The sequence below is a fragment of the Toxotes jaculatrix genome, chromosome 5 (genome assembly GCF_017976425.1).
Source record: "Toxotes jaculatrix isolate fToxJac2 chromosome 5, fToxJac2.pri, whole genome shotgun sequence".
Taxonomy (NCBI): Eukaryota; Metazoa; Chordata; class Actinopteri; family Toxotidae; genus Toxotes; species Toxotes jaculatrix.
In genome coordinates, this window is record NC_054398.1 from 16,137,919 (window position 1) to 16,152,616 (window position 14,698).

At 40.7% G+C, this 14,698-nt stretch overlaps 1 protein-coding gene across 1 annotated transcript; it reads right to left on the reverse strand.

Moving 5' to 3' along the window:
• Positions 1 to 196: 196 nt before the first annotated feature.
• LOC121181970 (proprotein convertase subtilisin/kexin type 5) lies at positions 197 to 13,937 on the reverse strand. The gene is made up of 16 exons (XM_041038215.1): positions 13,760 to 13,937; positions 11,866 to 12,069; positions 11,713 to 11,781; positions 11,522 to 11,564; positions 8,611 to 8,756; positions 7,601 to 7,795; positions 6,419 to 6,505; positions 6,130 to 6,328; positions 5,805 to 6,028; positions 5,416 to 5,658; positions 4,169 to 4,414; positions 3,080 to 3,275; positions 2,539 to 2,744; positions 2,284 to 2,384; positions 1,227 to 1,398; positions 197 to 1,149 (listed from the first exon to the last, which is right to left on the reverse strand). Exons 1-16 carry the CDS (start codon positions 13,935 to 13,937, stop codon positions 767 to 769), a joined length of 2,892 nt encoding a protein of 963 aa, XP_040894149.1. The 3' UTR covers positions 197 to 766.
• Positions 13,938 to 14,698: the final 761 nt, after the last annotated feature.

Consider the following 14,698-nt stretch of genomic DNA (forward strand, 5'->3'; position numbering starts at 1 on the left):
GTTTGCAGACACATCTCAAACAACAAATTAGGTTGAGCCTGTCTTTACACGATGACAAGTGACTTTTTTAAATCGAGTATTGTTCATGAGTTGTTGTTCATGTGTGTTGCACGTGATATTGGTGCAATCTCATTTTATATATCATTTTATGAGACTATAGTGTGAAGTTACAGTAAGGTTCAAGGATCAAGGATCAAGGAACTTTTATTGTCATACCAGTACATTTACATGTATGGTACGAAATCAGGTCACAGTTTAAGCCATAAAAGAGCAATAAAAGATGTAAACGAGCAAAATATAAACGTAAGGGCAATAGAATATAGACATGAGAGCAGATATTGTCGGAATTACACAGTAATGTAGCCAGTATTTAAAGTGTACTGAGGCTGTTTGGCAGAATTTATTTCATTTGAATTTCTGTTTACAACAAATCATGCAGATTTCAGTTACACGTGGTAATTTCACTATTACACAAATACCTCTTTAATATCAAGTAAAAAAAGAAAAAGTCCTATACATACATATGCACAAATATATGTATTTCTTTCTTTCTTTCTTTTTCAGTCACAAATGCTTCAATCTAAGAATGTGCATTATAAAGGTACAGGCACTTTGTAGAATAAAATAACCAGAACTCATAGAGAAACACACCACTACATTCTCTTCTAAACATTAACTATGCTTCTTTGAATTCACCTGTCAGTCTTTATATTGTGGGCATCCACAATACATTCCTCAGTTACTGTAAGCTCTGATTTGGATGTATCTAAGACTGATTGAGACAAGTGCTTTCATCCACACCCTGGTCTGCATCAGTGTCCTGTTCTTGAATGAAGCTGTAGCGTCGATAGACGGATCCACCTCTACTTGTGTACACCACGTCCACCTCATCTCCGCTGTCCGGCTCAGGCACGCCGTGGGGCATGTTGATATTGGCACTGCCACTCAGTCTTTCATAGCTTTGGCTCCAGCAAAGCCTTTTCCTTGAATAAGCTTTGACCAAAGCAAATACAGCCAGAGCCAACCCCAGTGCCAGCAGCAGGGAAATAGGTAAGGCAGCTGAGGTGTGATTTAGAGCTCTGGATGACATGTTCAGGTCTGTTACCTGGTCGTCCCCTGACTTGGGTTGGGGGGCCTCCACACACAGAGCTAGAAGGAAAAAAATGCCTTTAGTAGATTGTTGCATCCAAATAATCCTACGTTTCCTATGATAGGATGATCTCTACCTGAGCGGCTGTCACAAACACAGCAGTCAGTATCATTCCCCCCTGCCTGACAGCAGCGGGTGCAGCGGTTCTCCACAGCATGGAGAGCAGAACCATGGTGACAAGTCAGACACTGGTCAGGTCTGGGGCCGGTACAATGTCTACATGAGCTGTCACATGGGTCACAGGTTTCCTGCAATGGCACAATTTCACATATTATTGTTTTGCACTACTAAAAGAAAAACAGGTGTAGACATTAGGTAAGTCAGCAATATGGACTGTTGGAGCAGAGAGAGACAACTTATTATTTACAAATGTGCCTTTTATTGACAACTGTTTTTCTGAGTTGTAGCATCTTTCTGCACTTTGTATTGCTTGTTGTAGACAATTGCTACATGAGGTAAAAAAAAAAAAAAAAACCCTTGAAAATTTGATTTCCAATCTTAAGTATTAGTTTATAGTGTTAAATTTTCTTTACAAACTAAGCAACAACCCAAGGTAAAGTTTGGAAGTAAGATCTTTAGTTATTATTTCATTAAAGATTTAACACCCATTTTATCCTGATAAAGCAGATTTGCTTTAACACCTCAACTTTCATCTAATATTTCCACGTCCTGATTGGTGCACAAAGTATGTGACATCCCATTTTTTCCAGCTGAATCCTAAACTTCAAACTACTGTAAAGAGCCCAGGCAAAAGCACAAATATGCAAACGTAAAATGTAAAATTACCAAAACTAAACTATTCCACTTCCCATACATTAACAAGCTGAATGGAGAAACAACTGTCTGTTGTCAGGGCCTTTAATTATTTACTTAAAAAAAAAAAAAAAATCTTATGTTTGAAGTGCATGTAATGAACATCATAAAGTTCTCATTTATAGATATATCAACCACTCTACATCCACTTTTATGATGTATAGTGTATAGTGTATGTATAGAGCACCGATTACTTGAAAAATCTGTGTGAACAATTTTCGCTTTGTATTAGATGAAATTAAGAGGGAAATACTTTCGTCTTTTATTAATATTATAATAATTAAAGGAATAGGGTACATGACTTGTAGCTCAGATCACACCTCATCTGAAAAGTACAGCCCCTCCTCACAACGTGGATAGCAGACTTTGTCCTTTAGAGTGCTGCCCCAGTCACACGTCAGGCAGCTCTGAGGCGAGGCATCTGCAAACACACCATAAATACACATAGTCTGACAGCTTACGCAAAGTGAAAATGAATGAGCACTGCTGGCAAGATATGGACTGTAGGAGGATATTAGGCAGATGCTCACTGATATCAAAACAAAACAAATTCTGATTCTGTAGAAAAGCTGTACCTGTGCAGGTCAGACAGCTGGTGTGGCACTGTTGGCAGATGTCATTGACTCGATAGAAGCGGGGTGGGCAGCGTTCAACACACAGCTTGGTGCCTTTCAGCTCCAGAAGAGGTGGTGGACAGGCCCTGCAGGACTCAGGTCCTGGTCCCGTACACAGCTCACAGGACTGGTCACATTTCTCACAGCGAGACCCTTCTTTGTAATACCTGAGGAAATGCATGAAGTTATCAGTGTAACATAGATTTTTGATTCCTGCAGACACTCAAAACTAAAACTCTAAATTAAAAATGGTAATTATCAGTAAACTTTAAAATGATCCAACATCAGCTACAAAGTCATATCAAGGGGCAACAAATACAACCTCTTTTGCAGAAATAATAACAAATTGCAATATTGTTATATAGGATTGATAACAGAAGTGCTGTGTGCATTTTTTTGAATGACAGAATAAAGGGTGGAGAGAAAGTCAACAGGCGATTAACAAAGGTTACGTTGCACCACAAAGATTTCCAATCCTATGACGGAGCTTTCATCTTTGTACCCTGAGGGACAATGGGTGACACAGAGTTCAAGAAGGCGCAGGTATCCTGGAGAACAAGTGAGGCAATCTCTAGGCGATGCCCCAGTGCACATGGAACAGACGTGGTCACAAGGCAAACAGAATCCCAGCTCCTTTCCGTCTGCTTCTTGCCGTGTGTTGTATGTACCAGCTGGACACTCGCTCACACAGGTGCTGTCTGGAAAACAGCACACAGACACAAAGCTCAACTGACAATTTATGAGTACCCATTCATGCGTTCCATTAAACTTCTTTATTTTTCTCTCCTTTCATTCCAGACATTTCCTGGCACCCAACTAATACCACACATCTATCATCTATGTTCTCATGAGCCTCTTTTTAATGCAAAAAGTAAAAAAATATAGTTAGAATTTTAGATCCCTTAACTGATCAGATGTCCATAAACTCACTTTTTGTTTTTCTTTTTTTTTTAACTTGCACTGTTGCCTCAAAGTGAGAAAGTTCTTGGTTCAAACCCCACAGGGCAAACATTCCTGTTGGTTGATAATGTTCCTGGCAAAAATAGTTCTATTAATAGTAATCACATAATTAGTAAATCTTCAACTCAACTGACTGGCACCTCGACTCATTTCATTGCTTACACTTCAATAACAACAGTTTTTCCTTTAAAATACATCCTGAAGGCTACAAAATTTTAAATTTAAAGGACTACGTTTCTTTCAAATGCAAATTTCCAAGTAATCAAGAAAATGTAAATTTGGCCTTACACGTCTACTCCCATTGTCAATATATCCAGCTGTTGTTGTTAAGTGGGTGCCACTGAAATTGCAAAATATTCTCAGGAAAGCCATCACTGTGCAGCCAGTTTTCATGGTGAACTTTGGGCGTAAACTGCAAACACGAGTAGAGAAAATCTATGGCTCATATTCCATTAGTTATCAAGGTTAAAAATAAGACTGTTACCAAAAGCTGATAGTTTGGAGATATGCAGTTTTACTTTCTTGTGTGGTTGCACAATAATATAAAATCATCTTCTCTGCTGATTTTTGTATACTTCCCTCCCTGAGCCACCTCTGTGTATGCAGTTGAACACTGATAGAAAATGCTCACTATGAAGGTATCTGGGGACGGCACATGTCTGGCATTCATCGTTCCCCGGCCCCTCGCAAGAGTAACAGTGCCGGTGGCAACCCATGCAGGTGAACTGGTCATCGTGTAGGTAGGACCCCGGTGGGCAGTCTGTGTCACCTGTCACCCCACACAACAATGTGTTTGGATCCAACACGAGTCCCTTCTCGCACTGAGTGCACTGGTTTGCATCTGGGCCGGAACAGCTCATGCACGTCTGGTGGCACTCTGCACATAATCAAACAAGTCAGACTGCGTCAGTGAAATGTGATACCTCTACATTTACAAAAGAGGGTGTAATCACCACCCTGTGAATGATTATCATTTTAAATAAATACTTAAATAAACACTGTTTAATCATCACTAAGCTGGAACGAGAAGTGACGCTGTTGCGGTTATAGGTACTGTGGATTTAGTACTTCCTGCATTATGTGCGTTCTGTCATACAATTGTAAATGCCTTTATCAAAAGTCCAGCTGTACACTTATACGGTAGCACATCGTTGGTCCCGGGATGTCCCAGTTATTGCTAAAGTGAGAATTAAGATTTAAGTCACTTGGGCCTTTGTTTTCATAGGATGCACAAATCACAAAACTGGCTGTTAAAACCTCTGTATGCACAGATGTGCATTAATCTTCAGTTGTGTTTATTAGTCTCCACTTAGAGTTTATATTTCTTTAGTCTATTAGCTTGTCAGTTACCTGTAAAGCACTTGAAATAACCAGTATGAAAAGTGCTGTACACAAAGTTTGATTTGAATTGCTTTGATTTTATATTCTTTACGCAATTATATTTCTTTTTATGCTATTTTCTCACTTTATTAGTTTATTAGGGACATACCAGGACCACAGGTGTTTTTTTTTAAACATCTGGCTATAACTAATGTAGTCTAATACAAAAATCCTGCAATAAATCTTGTCTTCCTAAAGGTTATAATGTTCAGTTTTGTTTGCAGCTGATATAGAGATGTGTTGATTCAAATGTCTGATCATTTTGGAGGCTGCAGCACCACAAACTACATCCTCCAAAACAATCATTAAAATGAACCAACACCTCTCTAAAACAGCTTCAATAAAAACCGAACGTTAATGGCTTTATTACTTTAGCTAGGTGTATCTAATAACTGGTAATTGAGGGTAGTTCTCTTATTGTGAATTTTTTTTTTTTCTGCGTTGTGTTATGATCAATGCACATTCACCAGTGCTTAAACATCTAATCCAGAGGCTCACCTTGACATTCCATAGCTTCAGTTTCATAGTAAGTACCAGTGACGCAGTCCTTTGAGCATGTACCCTTGTAGAGTTTTGGGCTAAACGTTGAGCACGTCTCACAGTCATCTGCTAAGGGCCCTGAACAGCTGGCACAGGTAGGATGGCACTGACCACAACGGCCCTCCTCCATATCCTCATAATAGCCCATGGGACAGCTAGCTTTACACGCACCATTCAGCATCATGTAGAGGAAACTACATTCTGAAATGATATGGACGACGGGTTAGTAAAGTTGTAACAAGAGATTTCAGAATGCGATGCAATTTTTCACTATTCATTTTGAAATGTCATCAGTTAGGGATAAATTTCCTTTTAAAGCTTAGTTGCCCACAAAGCCGATAACTCACTGAAGCAGGTCCTGTCATCTGAGCAAATGTCACAGTGGGGAGGACAGCGTCTGCAGGTACCATCATCTGCAGGGTATGTCCGCAGTGAACAGTTGAGTCTACACGTACCACCCTCTAAGTAGTGGCCGTCAGCACAGGACAGACATTGGGACTTGGTCCCATCACATGTCAGACAGGAGCTGTCACAGGTTTCACATGAACCCTCAGCTGTCTCAAAGAAACCTCTGAAAGTAAAATCAGGAGACAGTTGATAAGACATAAAGAGGGACATACAGTAAACACAGCTTTTTCTTCTTTCCACTGTTTAGGTTGGCCAGCTTCTTACTCAGGGCAATTTGACCAGCATCTCCCGTGGTGGAGAAAAAGTTTATAGCTGCCTTTGGAACAGCTGATGCAGTTATCACTGGTGCCCATGCAGGCCTCACAGTTTGGTGAGCAGTCCTCACACAGCTGAGTGGCAGAGTTTGCATAGGAGCCGGATGGACACTGCATTACACAAGAACTATCCTGGTCCAGGAAATATCCTGTGACACACAAATGCACACACGCAATTAACAGTAAGATCTGAGAGAGTGACTCAATCTGCTGGCATGACTGATGGTAAATATTTGTACCTTTGAAGCAAGAAGAGCAATCTAGTGGTTGAGGGCCAAAGCAGGTCTTACAGGATGCATCACAAGTGTGACATTCACCATATTTCCCTGGAATTATTAAGAACACAGATTCTGTTAAATCCTGTTAAAACTGAATGCAGAGTTCATAACTTTCTGTTTTACCTCCCTTCACCGCTAGAGGGAAGCACAATAATCTGTAAGCATAGTGTTTCTGAGTCACAAATAATGGGAAGTGATGAATAATAAGGTGTTTGGTGTCTCAGCGCTGATAGAGTACAGTGCAGGGCTTGATGCTGACCTGAAGTAGGAAAAAATATAGATATCATATTGCTAAAACTACATGTTTGTGGCAATAAAAACATACTGCATTGTAAATGCAGAACTTGGTTACTCTTTAAATGCAACAAAATGTTTTGAGGTTAAAAAAAATCAACTGAAAATAGTTGTTTTTACTTAGTAGTGTAAAAAAATACGCGGCTCAATGACAAGTGCTCCTGACAATGAATGCAAGACTGACTGCTCCACACAAGGATGTAAATAATCAAATCAGTTAGGCAGAAATGTAAATGACTGGCCTGGAAACCCTGTATGCTTGTTAACAATAGACTACTGTACTCCAGTGCTGTTGACACAGACACCAAATAGGGAAGCAGGTGAAGAGCCCAGTGCTTGAGACAGAGGAGCCTTCAGAAATTGCTCCGATAAAACGGCTCTTGAGTGAAAGGTGACGCAGTACATGTGTGGCAGGGTGACACAATGAGAAGGAGATTGTCCTTGAACCTAGAGGTCCTTCAGCGGTGTTCAAGCCTCTGTCTCAGCAGCTAGCATCCACCACGCTAAAATGTCCTTGAGCAAGATATTGAATCCCTCCAAATACCTGGGACACCGTGCTGACCTCTGCTCTGACCTCCCATTGGAGAAAAGCAATTATTTCCATCAGGGAATTAACCAGTCAAGTATCACGTTACTCAGTATAATCGCTAACTCCACTGTCACCATGTTTGCAACTCTGTACTTTGCTCAAATTGTTTTACTGTACTTTACTAAAATACAGTAAATCGCATTTTGCTCACAAGCCCATAAATTTACTTCACTGAAAAGGAAAAGGAAATGTTCATTTTCTGTTTTTATAAAAATTAACATGAGCTAAAAAATAAATAAATAAATCGTTGTTACTCATACCGTCAAAGTATTGTCCCAATGGGCAGTTAACCAAAGGGCACTGTCCATGTAGAGAAGGGTTCCCACCAAGACAAAGTTCACAGTCTGTCGATCGAGGTCCGTGACATGTCTGGCATGAACTGTGACAAGGCTGGCAGCGCCACCCACTGGAGTCACTGAAAGTTTGCTGTGGACACTGTTTAATACACTCACCTCCTGACAGGGTAGAGCAAGACACAGAGGGAAATTACATTATCTTCCAGTATAGCACTTCATCTGTATGAGCAAATAGTCGTCTTAAAAAACCTAGTAGACACAATATGGTCGATAATGTCTATTTTATTATGATACTGTCTTTCTAACCTGTATTTTTAAAAAGATTTGATGTGGTTTCAGAAAGTATCTGCTCATCTCTTCATTTATTTCAAAACTGTTGAAATCCTTCTCCTCTGTCTACCCTTCCAGGATCTCTCCCTCTCCAAATTCCATCCGACTGCCCAGGCACAAATTCAATCACCTAAGTCTTTTGAAACTGGATGTTGTGGATAGAGAAGATAGAGGCTGATTGTCCATGATAGATCCCGCCTGACACAATGTACAATTACATGCCAATGAAAACACGTGCCTGAACATGTTAAAATCATTTTCGATAGTGTGTTTGAAGTGTGCTTGCTATTTTTTTTTAAACAGCTAAATGTTTTATTTAGAATCTCAAAGCTCTTACTCCGATGCTCATGAAGAACACAACCTAACATCATACTAATTCCTTGTTTGCATGAACCATACATTTGCATATCTCATGTTACAGATTTGCTGACACGGACATGATTTGCAATCCAAATGAAGACTCAGAGCGCCATCACTTGTCTTTAACAAGAATGATTGATTACTCTTGCATACACAGTGATTTAAGAGTCCATAAAACACAAACTCTACTAATACTACGTAGGACAAAATGGTCATCTGAATGCTGTGGCAAATCAGCAGTGAACAAAAGAAATAAAGAAAAGATTAGTCATTGCTACTGGTACCATTGAGGAAGTAACCAGGCTGGCAGGCAAGGCAGCGTGTGTTACTCCTGCAGTCTGTGCATGGTGCTGGACAGGACAGACACACACCCCTGCCCCAGTCCTCATAGGTGCTTTGGGGGCAGTGCCTGCGACACTGGTGTCTGAAACTGCAAAGGGAAAGGTGAACTCAATACTGAAATCAAATAGGATTCAAAAATATTTATTGATAATCCATAAGATTTAGCAAACCATTTGTATAAAACTGGGTATGGTCAACGTGTGTGAAATCGGTCAATAACGTGTTGGCTTAAACTGGCTGTCACAGCTATTAAACAAAATGAGGCTCTTTTTTTGTTTTGTAAAGCAAACACACAGAACAAAGCTGCTGAAATATCAAAGGCCTCATGAAGACTATAGTGATTTAATAGCACTTTCAAAGCTTTACAGTGAAAGAAGGACGCTGTTGCTGCAGGCAGCCTCTGCCCAGATGGATGACTCTGAGGCTAGATCAACTGAAACCAGAGAAAAGACAAAACACACCACATGCAAGAGGCAATCCCAACATGCACTGCGTCAGTCCACAGCACACCTGCAGCGGTATTGTTGACTTGAATGCACACTTCGGCCCAAAAGGTGCTCTCAATCAAACATCCGTAAGGATGAGCAAACAGAGATGAAAAAATAATGTAGGCTGCTTTTCTTAAAGCTTATCGTGCTTCTATTCTGTTCTTAAGGCAGAAAATTAATTGGTGTTTTATTTGTAGCCCAGAGGCATGGGGAGATTTCTGTCATTAACCTGTCCTATCAGTCCCTCGGGGCTTAACTGAGCTATTAAACATGAGACGGCTGTCCTAAAAAAAAATCTAGCCTGAAGCAGCTGAGATATTGAGTTGCAAAGATGTCACACATAAAACATAAAAGCCAGAATGACTCCTACTTTGAACATTTACCGTTTTAAATGAAAAAGGCTAAACAGCAGTATGCCCCTAACTTTTATAGTTCATCATCTTCTGCTGCCTCCTCTGTCATCTTCCTATATGAGAGAATCTGACCACTGACAGCCCAAGCTGCACTTCCTACTGCGTTGCTGAGGATTTGGTTCTAAGATGTGGTGGTTGTTTGAGGGGGAACAGCTGGAGGCGCCACACAGCATCCATCAACTCACTCACAATAGCAGCTGGCCTGGAAACAGTACGCTACTTAAGAATCTGCGGGATGTTTAAGAATCCCTCTGTGCAAATATTAGACTATCCATTCCAGGAGAGCACATCAGCATTTCCAAAGCAACTTTTGTTTAGGGCTTTTACTCGCTGAATCAGTTAGGAAAAGGTGAACATGTGCTGTAGGTAGAGCCTAAAGTTAAGAAAGCTTGAGTGAATTGACAGTATAAACCATACTGAGAATAAATCACATCGCAGCAATTTTTTTTTGTTTTAGCTGAGCTTAGTTCCTTGGAGAGGGAGGTAAATGTCAATAAATACCAAGCATCCATCATGCTGTGACTCTTTTCAATAGGCTGTGTTTTATGTGAGTGTAACACTGGCCCCACAGATTCACAGTTATGCCAAAGCTGTCTAACTCTACCATTTTTCATTACTACAAGTAAAACCTCAAAGAATGGAATTTCTATAAGAAACTGTCACAATCTATCACAGTCAGGCTCTTCCTGCCGTGCATGAGCAGCCCATGCTCTATTGGGTTTCTTGTATTGGTGTTTGCCTCTCTCGGTAGATGTAATAAGTACCGCAGCCACAGAAATTATTGTGATGACCTGACGTTCTCTCAAACCGTAACTATTAAAGTAAAAGTTACACAAGCAGATTCTCAGAAGAAGACTGAGTATCTCACTGCACCTGTGTAACAGCAGTAAAAGGAGGCGAGTGCAGTGAAGCGGTGGATTTTCCTTCAACCCTCCTCTGCTGTGATTCACACGAGCAGTCAGAGAAGTCAAGATGGTGCACCCTATATAATCACACCGTCTTCTGGCTATGCTTTCCACTTAGACTTGCTCTCTGTTTTTCTTTTCTCTTCTCCTCACACATAACAAAAAAAAAAAAAAAAACACTCTCTGTTAAGAGGCAGACCACTGTTCAGATCTCAAACCAAGGCTCAGGTAACAGTGTATGACTCAAAATGGAAGGTAACCTGACTCACACAATACCAGTGGGCCTAAACTCAAGGGAGAGGTACACAATTGGAGGTCTGTTCTAGCTCTGTAACCTGTGTTACACGCTGGGTCCGAGTGATAAGCTGGTGTAAACAGAAATGCAGGTGAAATGTAGCTTTTTGTAGCGTGAAGAATAACAAACCAAATTCTGAAAAACAATTTATGGAAAGGCATAGTATATCACCCAACATCCTGCTTGTTGAATTACCCAAGTCTTTATCTAGCATGACAATGGCAAATGCAAATAAAAACAATCGCAAGGTAATTTTGAGGTTAATTATTTCTTGGCAGCGTATTTAATGTCCATAATGTAAAAGTGCTAGAAAAACACTACATTAACTGTACTGAATAGAGACAATCAGTCAACTGACAAACAATCTACAACAATATTGATGATTTGTTAATTGTAAGTCAATTTTCTAAGCTAAAATGCTGATTCCAGCCTCCCTGATATGAATGTGTGCTGGTTTTCTTGGTCTTCTATGATTGTAACCTAGATGTGCTTGGGTTTGGAGTATTGGTCAGAAAAACAAGCATTTTGTATATGTCAGCTGGGGCTCTGGGAAATTGCACTTGGGCATTTTATAAACCAACCAATTTGTCAGTTGACTGAGAATGTAATAGATTATTCAGAATAACTGAAACTGCTGGTTGCAGACTTAGTATTAAATGTTAGGTGTCTAAAATAATACTTGAGAATTATTTTTGATAAAATAGCAGACAATATGGGAAGGCAGAATAATAAAACAAGAAAAAAACACTCACAGAAAGTAACCTTCAATACAGCTGTTGCAGATTTCAGGGTCTTCTGTGTACAAGTCAGAAAAGGTGATTAATTAGAATTCATGTGGGAAACCAAACTGCACTGTGCACCATTATCTCCAGGGTTTGTTGATACTTGTTACATTAGACATGAAACTGTGTGGTGATGTTAGCATGATACAGGAAGCACTTACCTGTGGAACATGCTTTGCAGCCCACCTCACAGTTGATGCACTCCCCTGTATCAGGGTCCTGCACCTGCCCTGAAACACAGACACCCATCATAATGAGCCACAGTGTCTTTCTCCTAAGTAACAGCTTGCTCACAAACTCTGCTTTACATTTACCTATGTCACAGGACGCCGTTTGGCAGACCCCATTCTGGAGTTTGTAGTGTTCCCGACATTTGGCACATATGTTGCCATCTGTGCAGAGTTCACAATTGGCTATGCAGGGCAGGCAGGCATAGTGACCCCTGTCAGGATAGAGTCCCCGGGGGCAGTGTGTCCGACAGCGACCTTGGTGGAGGAAACGTTCCTGTCCATCTTCATCTGATGAGGAGGAGGAGGGCACAAAGGACTTGTTAACATAGAGCCTACTCTATTTTCTCCACTGATAAAGATGCCACTAGCCATATGGAACTCCTGCCAGGAAACTGCTTTTCCAAAAATCTTGACTCTTCTGGGAGTGAAAATCAATGAGCTTCTCATAATAGATACAGAGGTAGAGCCAAATGGGCCCGACGATTACATGGGATGAAGAAAAGATGAAAGGACATGCTGCCAACTGTGTGAAAGTTCAGGGCCCACAGCAGATTACAGCATTAACACATATTGCAGAGATCAAATTTGTATGCTGGAAAAGAGATAGATGTCATGTGGCTCAGCATAGGAAACGGAGGATTCATGCAACAATTCATTGCCCATGCAACCTTGACAAAGACAGAAAATGCATGTTGAACATCATAAACTGATGGCTGCAGCCCAGCATGTTGACTGTAGGCCTGCAAATGACAGATCACCGTATGAGATCACTGACTGATGATGCTCCAACTAATGTAAACAAGGGCAATCAGAGGCAGATGAGAGATCAGAGCTATGGGCAGAGACAGACTCTTGTGTTGGCCTTGATGATTAATATTCTGCCACCTGCCACTAGCCTAGCTGTGACACCTGAGGCATCTCCGGAAGCAGATGAGTTACAGCATTGTCTCATCTGCTCAGCGCTGCACAGAAGATGTGTGAGACAGGGAGGAGAAGGGCCACAAGCTGTTGCTGCTGCTGCCTTTCTAACCCTTCCACTTCCCAGAGACATAACCACAGCACGCACAGAGAAATTTGGCTTCTACATGACAACAAACCACAGAGCATGAAGAATGGGGTACAGACTTTCACGCCAGGTTCAAATGCTACCCACTGTGTACTACACACAACAAACAACATCTGCAATGTACACTGAGATACAGTCAGCAAGTAGTAGAAATACATGACTGTGGCAATGTCAAAATGCATATATACAAAGAAAGGGATGTGTGTGAGGGAAAGAGAGAGAGAGACTTGCAGGTTTTGCAGGTTAAGCCCAGTGAACTGCAACAGTAATACTTCCAGCCCGAGGGGATATTTTCCCCTTTCCCTCTGATTAACAAAGGCCCCATTCTGACATGATCAGATTACACTGTGAAAACTCAGGAGAAGAATGATCACACCTTCATTTCTTACCTATTTCAAAAGTGCCCCTGTGACAAAAAAAAAAAAAAAAAAAAAAATCAACAAGTTCTACAGCCAGTCTCTTGATTGTTTAAGAGTAAATGGTAAACCAGAGCTGAATGGTCCTCCTCTAAAGCGTTTACACAACAACATAAAAATTCCACCTCCCTTTCAACTGGATTAATGAGTCTGTGACATGGTTTTGTGTTAATCTGGAATTTGGTGGGCCAAAAAAAAAAGGAAAATTATATCGGCCTGTGGTAAACTATTTAATGGCAAGAAAAAAAGGAGATATACAGACGTGAAATTTGTCAAAATATTGTTTGACTTCGTTGACGCCTGTTCATCCGGTGATGATTTATTTGTTATCCTAGAAACTATATAAAAACATAACTTTTTAAACCCCCTCTTGGACCATTCAATAAATGCATCGTATTGTAAATTGTTATATGATTAAAATATCAATTCGCCTTTTCCCTTATGAGATGCATCCATTATTTTAGCTTGAAGTACGCACATAGGAAATCTTACTCACCAACTCCACAGGTAGTGCATTCAAACAGCTCATGCCCGTCGCACTCAGAGCAGGTGGGATGGCAGAGGACACACTGGTTCTTCAGCAAAAACTGTCCTCTCGGACAGGGCGGCGAGGGTTTGCATGCTATAAATCCGACACAGCAGAGAAAGATCAGGAACGCGGTGACGGACCTCATGGCTATGCCCGAGGACTTTGTCTGGAAGGGAGGAAAACAGCAAACGGTCAGAGCTGCCTCCAAAAGACGCAGCGTCCGTGCAGCAGGTACGCTGGCAGATCGATATGGGGCTCTGAGACACCAGCCCTGAAATAACTTGCTGGACCAGTTCGTTCAAGTGAAGCACTGGACAATGAGCGTGGACTGCGGTCAGCATTTAGTAAATGATCCTAAGAAGAAAAAGAGAGAACACCCAGTTTCTGTGTCACCACAGATAGATAGATAGATAGACAGATAGACAGAGTTTTCTGTGTAACTTTCTTAAATCATAACACCAAATATAATTTACCCAAAACATTTAACTTTGTTTACAAAGCTTTTGATGCCAATGTTTAGCCCTCTGATTTAAAAAAAAAACATTAACGGTTCCAATAACACCTGACTCACCTGCGACTGTAATAAGGTAAAATCTCGATATTTATAACCACCTTGAAATACTGCTGCAGAATTTGTAGGTTGTCCTTTCAACAAGTCCGCAGCTCTATACTGACTTGAGGGGGTCTTCCTAACGAATTTAAGTCCTGGTAAAGTGCCATGCAGGAGGAAGATTATTCATAACCTGGCAACCCAAACGTTGTTGTTATTATAAAACCGATCTAATGGCTTATAACTGATCTATGAAGCATCAGTCACTGATTTATCCATCATAAATAAAGGCCCACATCTGGAAAGACAGGTTAAGAATTCTAAAAAATAATTGTATAAAAAAATAAAATAAAAGG

Bases quoted from the DNA above. Each gene is read 5' to 3' on its own strand.
- LOC121181970 (XM_041038215.1), bottom strand. From the start codon at position 13,937: ATGAGGTCCGTCACCGCGTTCCTGATCTTTCTCTGCTGTGTCGGATTT. The intron at 11,782-11,865 runs GTAAATGTAAAG...TCTGTGTTTCAG, and splicing joins AACGGCGTCCTGTGACATAG to GGCAGGTGCAGGACCCTGAT. The intron at 6,329-6,418 runs GTACAAATATTT...TGTGTGTCACAG, and splicing joins TTGCTCTTCTTGCTTCAAAG to GATATTTCCTGGACCAGGAT.